We start from the raw sequence: 12,181 nt of genomic DNA, 5'->3' as shown, positions 1-12,181 counted from the left end.
CGTTTAACTGTCACTGAGCAATAGCTGAAAGTAACATACTATTTTTGGTTAACTTGTAATGTTAGCGTTTCAACAAACAAAATTAATATGTTCATGTTCCATATCATTTTTTTTTTATGTAAAGTAGATTGTATACAAGCATTCTTTGATACACACCACTTTGACAGAAATCACTTTTTGCACTGTAAGGGAAAACTTTTGCTTGCCATAGTACAATTTATACTACTGTAAATTTAGATATAAAAACCCAATAGCTACTCCACTAGCATAGGGAGATAAAGCCTGGATTATGACCAAGGTTTGATCAGTGGCTTAGGGCAACTGATGGAATGGCAGGGAGGAATGGGTTTGCCCACCCAGAGGAGTAGGGCATTCAACAATGACTTTTTTTCATTGATTATTATTAGGCTAGCTGCCCTCATGGACAATTTTTAAGCCTAGCCAATTACCCCCTGTGAGAATCAAACCTTGCACCTTGTGCTTCTAAAGTAAACACCTTAACCATTATGTTACCCTCCCACCCAAGGAAAGGAGGGCTACAAAGTGGAGTTACCCTCGGATATAAACGACAAAGGTAGGGGGAGGGAGTACACAGGACATAGCAAAAAAAATTCAAACATTGTAAGCCCAGAAGGCAGCGGCAGTCTGGCACTCTACGGAACCAGGCTGATAAGAGGTCAAGAGGGCAAAAACCACCGTGATAAAATTAAACTAAAACTGAACTGGTTCCCAGATGAATCAGTGACGCTCACTGCCTAGACTGTGAATATGCATAATTTATACTAACTAGAGGTTCCAGTCTTTAACCAGTTACACCAGATTCATCTGCAAGTTGAGGAGCACATTCATCCCCTTATCTCAGTCTCATGCAGTTTTGAATCCATCATTTTTTTTTACACCTACCACTTTTCCAGGAAGCATACTCCAAGCATCCACCACCTTTTCCTAAAACAATACTTATTCACACTTCGATAAAACAGCTCCTTTAGAACTTCAGACCAAAACCACGTATTTGCATATACCATTTTAAGCACCGATACCCCTTTAAGTCTGTAAGTTACTCTGAAATACTTTAAGGTTAATTACGTCTTCCTCTGTCTCTTCCATCAGTATAATACCTGTTCAGCTTTTACATATTTGTTGTAGACTGCGAATATTATCGTTCTCTGAAGTATTTAAAAATAACAACACTTTGACAGTATAATTTTCATGACGTTTTAGTGCATCCTGGGAACTTTAGGTTTGGGACACCTGGAAAAATAAAAGTCACGCACACGGGGCAAATGCTGAAAGAAGTGAAAAGAGCAACCGACTTTCTAGGGTGTCAGCGCGTGTGCGTAAAGCAGAAGTACGGAAAATATAACATTACAACAAATTAGTTTATTTACTAATGCCCATAATCAAACACAAGACCATCGTTCCACAATAATGGCAAAAAATACCCCATTACTTCAATACCACCCCCACTTCCCACCAAACAAAACTGATGATGAACAAATATGTGCATGCCCCCTCCCCTCCAACCCAGCACAGCACATTTTAGAAGGCTCTCATCCCTTACCACTGCTTGAACATTAAGCCCCCCCACACTTTTCTAGACTCAGTAGAATGCACATCTCGTATATATCTGTAATCCTTTTACTCCATGTTTTTATAATACCATTACACACTATTTAACACAATTCGTAAGGGAAATTCTCAGAGCCCGATTAAAAGAATGTCCTTAATGCAAAATAACTTCTTCGTATATCCACTGTTTCTGTCTCATTTTTACTAAACAACATGGGTATACATTTTACTTGACATAATAATTTCTGGGCTTCCAACATGCCAAGTGTTCGACAACTGCCTAATTGAAACGCAAGCAATAATCTTTGATCATTCCAAGATAGCCCGAACCTAAGCTTCCTTGGCCTTTGCTGACGTGTCGTTAAAAACAACCCGGAACCACAATTACTTCTCGCTTACTGTCTCAGCAAAATCTCTGCTTTTCTAAAACTAAGCTCGCTTTAGCGCGAGCGCGCGCAGATTAAAAATCTCGCGGCAGTGGAGTACCTAAGTGTTTCTGCTTCCGGTCCGTCCTCGAAAAATTTCCCTTACTCGGGTCTTTTCCCCGAAGGAATGAAGTGCGCGTGTGTGCGGCTATGAGTGTGTGTATATGTGTCCGTGTGAGAGCTTGAGTAGGTCTTTTCATTTTTCAGCAGCCCAAGCGCTAGAGAGCCTCTTTAAGTAAAAGAAGGGCACCAGCGCTAGTTGTGACACTGACACCCACGAGTGACTTCCGTTTTAACACAAAGTGAGAGAGTTCAAGCTGTATGTTGTGTTGTACATTATTTTGATTAAAAAATCCACAACTCCACTTTTTAGACATGGCTTCAGCGGCTCAAAGTGCCTCGACTCCTGGTAGCTCAGCTCCCGTGCCCAGTTTACAGCGAGGGATAGTTAAAATGGTGAGAAATACTCCACATTCTTGGAATCTATCAGGACTATTAATTTTTATTTTTGTTAGCAAGCTATGTACTGTTACGGAGTTATTTGTTACTGTCTACATACTGGGATACTGTCACTGTACATCTGTTTCTCTGTGTCATTCTTTCTTTTTTTTTTTTACTTTTGATTTTTTTTCTTGTGTTTTGTCACTTTGGAACGGGATAGTTGGGAAGGGAAGTTTTAATTCAGTGTTTGATACTTGACTTTTGGACCAAGGTGAACCGTGGCAGTGGCTTGGGAATTTTATTTAAGAAGTGGTGGAAGTTTTCGTAACGTTAAGAGAGAAGTTTTCAGCTAAAATTTCTGAGCTAGTTTTGTTGGCTGAGGAAGTTTGGGCTTTAGTGTTTATACACGTGATTTCTTCATGTGTTCCGTTCTGTTAGCAGTACTGATTTAGAGTTGTTGGTCTATGATGAGTTTATAAACCATGCTTATGTCTGTATCAAACTAGACTTAAGTTAATAAAAGTTGTTGAGTCGTACTGCAGGCAAGCTGGGATTACTCTTGTAGGTTACAATTTCGGGGAAAGCCACTTGTTTGCTAAATGAAAGTACTAAACAGCTCTTACAAACTTGTTTAACTTTATTGTCCTTTGCAACCTGAGTTTTATTTGTAATCTAAATGAATGAAATGTCGCGGGTATTCTGGCAACGTAATGTCTAGTATGAATACCAAAAGCTAATGTATCCGTCAGTATTATCTTCCTGAATAAAGTACAGCAAGTGGGGAGGGAAATGGGGAAGTAAAATATAATACAAGGCAGACCCGTACGTGTGGAATGGTATCCTGGTAGTTATGTACAAGGTTAAAGCATTACTGCATTTTCCTAAGTATGTAGCCTTGACGGCTTGGCGGGATGGGAAGGGACACGTATATACTAACCAACCTGTAGCAAGCCTTTGAGTACTAATGGGACAGTACGCAGATTTTCTGTTCTATAGTTATGAACATTTTAGTGCATGTGTACGTACGTATAGAAAACCGACTGACTTGCATCTAGTTTTTAGTTTGCTTTTTCAGTCAGCGGTAGTAGTATGTTCTGATAGGTCCAGAGTTTATTCACAGTAATACGGCCTCCCGAAACATTGTCTGTCCTCACCGTTACACTAATCAGTGAACAAATATCATGTAACATTTTGTTAAATTTACAGTTTTGCATTTGTGTGAATTGGTTTGTAAGAGCGGATTCGAACCAATGAATTTCCGTAGACCATGTTTTACCGACCCGTAATTCTAATGCAGAGAGTAACAGGGACAGGAGGGGGTTTCGGTAACATGTTTTTCACTCGTAGTTTTTTAAAGTAGTATGTATATTTGTTTTTCTGGTAGTTTTAAGTTCTTTGTTTGGAGCATTCAATTCTAATGTTCTGTACCCTTAATGACTTTTTTCTTCCTTTTAAAAGTTTATTTTCTTGTACTTTTATTTCCCTTTAAGAGTTACGGCAACCGTTTTCCGTTATTTGTGGAAATTATTCAGCCTTAAACTAATCTGATAACGGATCAGGAATGCCTTTATACCCTTTTACAAAATGTCACAATCACTTAAAAAAAATACCTGGTGTATGTTCTCTCTACTGTACTCTAGATGTGTTCCTTGTAAAGCTTTAGGCTGTACTTTAAGGAGGCCCCACAAGTAAGTCTACTGAGCATTGCTGTTACAGCACCCAGTGGGTTAAGGGGAATGAGCATTTTAATGGCATTTTCAATGTATCGTGGGAACCTAAAATATGGGATACCTGGAAGAGTATAGTCCAAGATGTTGAGAGGGTGCATGCATCTTGTGTCTCTGTTGGGCATAATGATCTTCCCAGTGAACATCTCTTAATTGTCTAGATTTTTATTTCATATTTTCTGTATCTCATAAAATCTTGTTTTTCTGGCCAATGTTTTGCAAATTGATGAGGATTAAAGTCAGAAAATATTGAAAGATATTTGAGTTTGACTTCATACCCTTCAGAAAATTCATATGATAACAGGTTTTGCATTAATCGACTTTACAATTGTAAAAGCAATGGTTAAAAATTCACTATTTTTGGGCCTTTTCCCCCATTATTTATGGCTTTGTACAGATCCTTTCCACTGAGAGGTATGCCTGTGAAACAGAGTGCTTCTAAAAGTGAAAAGTATAGGTTCAGTGTAAGAAAATAAAGGTGTTTTCAATGCATGTTCACGTGTGTCTGCACCTGTATGTTTTGGTGCGTGCACTTTTTTTTTTTCGCGATTGCCGTCATACATTTCTTCCAAATCAGTGCATACGTTTATATACTAGTGTGTTCAGTAACTTCTCTGGTAAAGACACCCTCTTATTTCCCTCAATGAAAAGGGAGCATACCTCTCAAACACTTGGTACAAGAAATCTGGACAAAGGCATACGTAATGGGAGGCAAAGCCCCCAACAGAGACAGATTTTAATGTTGCTCTTATAAACTTAGAAAGTTGCAGCAATAATATATTTTTCATTTACATGCATTTTCCAAAGGATGTGGAGTATGAAATTCAAATGTTTGTCCTCATTTAGTGGCATCAATCCTCAATGATTTTGCAGATAGAACATACATTTTAATAGGTGAAAATCTGGGTAAATGAGGGGTATGGAAGGGACAGTGGCATCATACCCTACTCTGGAAAAAATTTGTATGGCTTTAGCCTACCTCATGTCCACCATAAATACATGAAATGGAATATTTTATGTATATTCCATACTTGCACTTCTCTGTAGGTATAGTTGGCATCCCAGTAGTCAGCTGTGCGTGTCTTGTAATAGTGTAGAACCACAGGCCAGATGGCAAAGTCCCACCTTCAGACTAGCTGAAGTACAGATGCTCTTTTGCTTATTCTTTGGGCATCTAGAGTACGTCTTGAACCTGGGTTTCCAGTGCAGTAGGCAGACACCCTTCCTCGGCATCACAAGGCTGGTTCAGGTGGGCAACTTTTCTAACATAGTGGTCACTTGGTCAGGATTTTCACTGCCTGACTAAATTGCTTCTTAAGTTGGATATATCCGGTATAGATATGCTGTGGTGCATCAATGTGGAAGGAAGTTTGGCTGTGGAGGAATAGGAAACTGTGACTGATATCTTAAACACCATTCCACTGTCTGTGTTTGCTGTGGCTGGATTGCTTTTGCCTATATATAGTGTGCCCTGGCCCATACCTATTAACATGTTAGAGCAGGAAGTCTGGATGAAGCCATAAATAATGGGGGGACAAAGACAAAAATAGGGACAATTTTTAAATATTGCTCTTACAAATGTAGAAAATTGATAAATGAAATGGTTTGCATTAGCATGAATTTTCTGATGGATATGCAGTCTGAAACTCAAACCTCAGTTATTTTCTGAATTTAATCCTCAATTAGCCAGTGACTTGCCAGAAAACCAAAATTTTATGAAGAACAGACAACAGTTGAGAGCTATGCCCTGGCCATTTATTGTACTTATATTTGTTTCATGCCTCTCTACTACACCTGCTTTTGTCTGGTTCAGTTTTATTATTGGCTCATCCACTTCTTTCTTGGGTTCGTTATTGAATTCTTTGCAAGAAATTGCACACTGCTGTTCTTTTAACTAACTGGTTTCTTTTCCTGCCCTCCACCTTTTTTTGTAAGAAAGTACAGTTGTGTAAAATCTTGCCATAATGTTAGATGTCCTTGCCTTCACTGCTGCAGTATTCATAACTTACAGGATTCCCTGCTGTGAAGTCTGCTATCTGGCCAGTCTTGTTGTTCTTCTTGTTCTTCCCGTTAGGGGTCGCCACAGCAGAGCAACTGTTTCCATTTCTTCCTGTCCTCTGCATCTTGCTCTGTCACACCAACCACCTGCATGTCCTCTCTCACCACATCCATAAACCTTATCTTAGGCCTTCCTCTTTTCCTGTTACCTGGCAGCTTTATCCTTAGCATCTTTTTCCCAATATACTCTGCATCCCTCTTCAGCACATGTCCAAACCAACGTAATCTTGCCTCTCTGGCTTTGTCTCCAAACCTTCCAACCTGGGCTGACCCTCTAATATACTTATTCCTAATCCTGTCCATCCTCGTCACACCCAGTGCAAATCTTACCATCTTCAACTCTGCCATGTCAAGCTCTGACTCCTGCCTCTTTGTCAGTGTCACTGTCTCCAATCCATATAACATAGCTGGTCTCACTACCCTCTTGTAGACCTTCCCTTTCACTCTTACTGGTACTCATGTCACAAATCACTCCTGACACTCTCTTCTCCACCCACTCCATCCTGCCTGTACTCTCTTCTTCACCTCTCTTCCACACTCACCATTACTCTGAACTGTTGATCCCAAGTATTTAAACTCCTCCACCTTCGCCAACTCTACTCCCTGCATCCTCACCATTCCTCTATCCTCCCTGTCATTCACACCCATATATTCTGTCTTAGTCCTGCTGACCTTCATTCCTCTTCTCTCTAGAGCACATCTCCACCTCTCCATGGTCTCCACCACCTGTTCCCTACTCTCACTACAGATCACAATGTCACCTGCAAACATCATAGGTTATGTAAAAGTATTTTAATCACTTGGAGCCTTTGAACAATACGTTCTGAAGAAGGTGAATTTCGCTGAAAGCGCTCATCGTTCTTAGGCCTTCTAAATTATTTTAATACGTTTTTGTGTTTTAATAAAGTATATTTTACTGCTCCGACAGTCTCGCCCATTTATTGCCGTGGTGTCATATAAAGGGTTTTTTCACTTCACACACCCCCTTTACACCTGGTCAGTAACTAATAGAAGTCTACGAAATATTGTTCGGAAGTACGAAAATATCGCAAATCATATATTAAGTTGTAAACAAGTTGCTGAGGTCTGATGTAGATTTTCAGTCACAATACAAATGCAGGTACCCAGATTCAACACCTAAGCAACAGAAGCAAGGTGCTCAAAATACTGACCAACAGCGTGGTCTAAACCCTACTCTCAGCAAAAACTTTTGTTGAGCCTTTTAATAGATGTACAGCTTACTGTTAAATAAAATCGCTCATACATCACCAGAACCGTGATTAGTTTAATGTAGCTGCATCCCCCCCCCGTCTTTTCTAATAGCCTGTTCAGGAAATATACCTAACCAACACGTAGGCACATCTAACCTTTAGTTGTTACGTAAACACTTACATTAGTGTTGGCTAAAATAAGTATTTTAGGGACTCTACATACACTGCTACAGATCAAGCAGCCTGCACTCGCCTACTCAGTTGACAGTTTTTTCTTTTGGCCTTACATAGTGTGTCATTTCTATTTCTTCCTGCTCTATTTGTCCTCGCTCTGCTCCCCCTACCCTACCCCCATTCCCACCACCCCCTTTTCCCTACATTTATACTGAACTAGACACTCCCACGTTCATAGTCCTCCAATCAAAACAGCCCTCCCCACATTAACTCCCTCCTTGCATAATTACACAACAAACCTAAATCATCCCTTCCCCCCACTACAACCACTAGCACAAACGATTCTAATTAGATTAAATCATACCATGTCACTACAATGCCAAACCACAAAACTCCTCTTTACCCCCAATAAAACTGCCCCCACCCAACCACCAATACACTATTGGAACCAACTATACCTGCATACCGTCACTTTAATACTACTAACACTAGCCTCCCATATCTCCTCATATCACACCAAAATAGATGAACCTAAGCCATCCCATTCCACATTCTACATATATCCAACAAAACTAAAACCCACCATTTCCATATCCTGCTCTATCAATAACGTTACAACCTTACGTCACACACACTACGCTCTACTCCCTCACCCAAATATGCCAAGAATTTCTCAAAAATATGATAAATACATAGTCAAATGCTTAAACTCTAGTTAGCGTAGCATCCAGACTTGTATGCAGTGGGGACGTGCACCCAAATCCTAGCCCAATCCCTAACCTAAACATCTCAACCTCCCTAAGTATCAACAACTCTCAACCAATAACTATTCCCCCCAGAAACAAATCAGACATATTGCTACTAAATATGAACATTAGAAGCATCAACAACAGAATCCATGCGTTGCATGCCAGTCTTGCTCTATATTCACCTGACATAGTAGTCATCACCGAAACTTGGCTAAAACCTAACCTTTCCAATAATGAGATACTCCCACTAGGTTACAGTATCCTACGTCTGAACAGGACAGGCAAAAGAGGTGGTGGCTTGGCACTGCTCTAAAAAAAAAAAAAAACATCTGTGCCTAGAAACCTGAGATCATAACACCCCCAAATTTGATAATGCGGAAGTACTACTTACCAAACTCAACATTAACCCCAAGAAACACAACCGTAGGTACCTACATCCCACCAGGGGATAACATCAATACATTAGAAAATGTATTTAACTGGACTACTAAAACTTTACCTCAGGAAGCAATAGTCTTGGGAGATTTTAATATCGACTGGTCAAGTTGCAATTCACAAAAACCCAACAACTATGTCAACCTCCATGGGTTCACCCAACCTATACAAACACCAGCTAGGATTAACAAATCTTTCAACAGGCATTTCACTCTCGACTGGATCTTGACAAATAAGCCAGCTCCCTCTCTGCACTGTGGCTCTCTACCAGACAGCCTGAGTGACCATTTCCTGACCTATTTATTTAGACATCGAACTAACCCAATCAAACAAACTAGATACCAACAAATAAGGGGCAAAAAACCTAACCTCAACACCCTCATAAATATCCTGAAACATTGTAACTAGGCACCTCTTAAACTACTATCCCTAGAAGAAGCTGTACATTATTTTAACACTACCTTCTTAAATGCGCAGCCCCCCCGGACTATGCATGTTAACTCAGATTCTACTCCATGGCCAAACAAAAACTAGGGCTCTACTAAAGGCAGGAGATGAGGCCTGGGACAATTGGTACAAAACTAAATTCCAAACTGGATTACAAACCTACCTGGAGCTTGGGGAACAAAGCAGAGGGGCAAATTAAACAGGACAAGATAAGCTACTACTCTGATATCCAAACTAGGCACTGAAATAACCCAAAAACATTCTGGTCAGCATCAACAACATACTCCTATCAGGTAAAGTCAGGACACCCACCCCAGCTTCAAATAATGACAGACAACATTGCCACCCAATTCAAGAAACTTTACTGAAACAAATCTTGGCCCTTTCCAAGAATCAAACCTAAACTCCCATAACTTCTCCTATACCAAGAAAAAAATCCCACCTTCTGCCTGTATCAACCAAAACAATACAAAAACTGCTTATGAAACTAAAGCCCACTATACTTGTAGCAGGCAATTTCCCAGCTGAATTCTTAAAACTAACTGCTGAAGGAATTTCCTATCCAGTCTCCATTCTTATTAATAGATCCATAGCAGAACACAAAGTTCCCATCATCTGGAAAACTTCTCACACCATCCCTATTCATAAAGAGGATACATCCACTGATCTGTCCAGTTACTGCCCTATCTCCACTATCTAAGATACTAGAGAGAATCATTCGCAGACAAATTACAGATTACCCACTAGCTAACAAGTTACATAACGATACTCTGCATGTTTTCCGACCATATCACAGTACATCCACAGCCCTAATGTCTTTTACAAAATACTGTCAACCTCCACAGAAACAACAATAAATATGTATGTTCTATCTTTCTGTATTTATCGAAAGCCTTTGGCATGGTCTCTCATAATAAAGTACTAAGTGTCCTTTCTGAACTAAACTTGTGTCAGTCTAGTCTTGAGCATTTCCAGGATTACCTATCTGGGCACCAGCAAGCAGTACATTGGCAACAAACACCATCATCCCTTCTTCCAATTACCCTAGGAGTTCCCCAGGGCTAAATATTAGGCCCCTACTCTTTTCAATATTTGCAAATAACCTTCACACCTCAGCCCCACAAGCCTCACTCATCCAATATGCAGATGATTCAACATTAATATGTGCTAATACCATGAATGAACTCCAGACGCTAACACAGCAATCCTTCCTAGCAGTAGAGACATGGCTAATGAACTCCTGTCTAATTCTGAATCCCCAAAAAAATAAAAATCCTGTTATTCTAAACCACAAATTCAATTGTACCCTCTGCCATAGACCCATGCTTTCAAGATCTTTCTTAAACACTACCTTACCCACCTCACTACTTGCCCCTGCAACCTCCCCCCTTGAACCTAGTACACATGTCTCTTCACACCTCTGACCTTCCTTTCATCAGCCTACTATCCATCTCATCCTCCCTCCCTACCATCTATCAACCCCCCCTCTTCCCCACATACCTTCCTGCCACCCCTTACCTTTATACCTCAAGGCCCGCTCTCTCCTACCTACCTCTTGTCAGTCTGTATATAACCTTTCCCAACTCTTCACAGACCACCTATTTCATACTAGGACCCTCACAATTGCTAATCCACAAATCCTATCAACTCATCACCCCTCTACACTAACTCTGCAAACTCCCCCCTAATCCCACTGCTCCTACCCCCTACTTATTTTACTTGCATCACCCTCAACTGCCCTCCATCTGCTCTGACTCCATTACAACATTAAGCTGCCATCTAACTGTATCTGTGTTAAAATTCTCACCTGCCTCCCTATTTATATGCAATTAACAATCATAACTCTTGGTGTATTTAGCAAAATTTGTGTTCTACTATTTTTGCATTCTTCTATTGTGTTTTGTGCAAATAGCAGAATTTTTGTATTTTACTGTATACTTGAGCTTCTCCCTGGGCCTCCGCTGAAAAAGGGATCTGTCCCAGTTGGACTATCCCAGTCAACAAATGTCAGATACAATTTTATTTTTGATTTCCGTTATTTTATCAAGAGACAACACCATAATCTCCCCCTCAGCTCACACTAAACTTCTGGGAGGTGAAATTGACTGCAACGTGAGATTTGACATAAACACATCCCAAACTATAAAAAAAAAGTCCATAAAAAAACTAGGGCCCCTATACAGTAACAAACACTACCTCACAAAAAATACTAAATCTACTATAGCCCGATCCCACCTGATCTCAACACTGCTCTATGCATCCCCCATATTCACAAATCTGAGATAACGAAACTCGAATCCTGTTACAGCAAAATAGCCAGGTATGCCACTAACTCACCCTTTCGATCACACACTCACAACTCAACTGGCTAGAACTCCCCAATTCCTACTCAACCAACTCGACCACAAATTTTTTTATCGGCCTGAGAAAACACCTGCCCTGAAAACATTATTACAGCCATATTTCAGTGCCAGAGCTGTACAGTTCAGCAACAAGCCCCTCATTAAGATAAATACAGCCAAAAATCTAGCTGCAGAATCCCTTGTCTCATCTTACATAGGCAAAACCTGGAATGCGCTCCCACCTAACATTACCTCATTTACAACCTTGCCACAATTTAAAAAAAAAAAAAAGCCTAAAAGACAATCTTTTCAATAATTGGTTGTGCCCATGCACATGTCTAGATTAAACTGTTACTTTCAAAAAACGTTAACACTTCTTTTTTGTTGGCACTAATACCCTAAAAACATAAGTACATTTAGCCTTAAGACTATGTATTCTACAGAACTCGTATAATGTTGAAACTGTCCCTCATGTCACTACCCTAGACACCTTATTTCTATTGACTATTTACAGGCATCGTATACCATTTAGGTTGCATAATGTCTATTTAAAAACCCTGTTGGCTTGTAATATAACTTGCTTCACAAAAAATAAATTGTATA

The 12,181-nt window shown here is 40.0% G+C and overlaps 1 protein-coding gene across 1 annotated transcript in view; it reads left to right on the top strand.

The window, feature by feature from the left end:
• Positions 1-2,137: 2,137 nt before the first annotated feature.
• The window catches only part of SND1 (staphylococcal nuclease and tudor domain containing 1), a gene marked incomplete in the record, with an annotated part of 3,811,866 nt that continues 3,801,822 nt past the window's right edge, over positions 2,138-12,181 (top strand). The window contains 1 exon segment of the mRNA XM_044088623.1: positions 2,138-2,450. Within this exon segment, the coding sequence (XP_043944558.1) occupies positions 2,370-2,450 (81 nt within the window).

This window comes from Protopterus annectens, chromosome 11.part0 (genome assembly GCF_019279795.1).
Source record: "Protopterus annectens isolate FY-2018-M chromosome 11.part0, PAN1.0, whole genome shotgun sequence".
NCBI lineage: Eukaryota > Metazoa > Chordata > Ceratodontiformes > Protopteridae > Protopterus > Protopterus annectens.
This window is presented reverse-complemented; position numbering and strand designations above follow the sequence as displayed.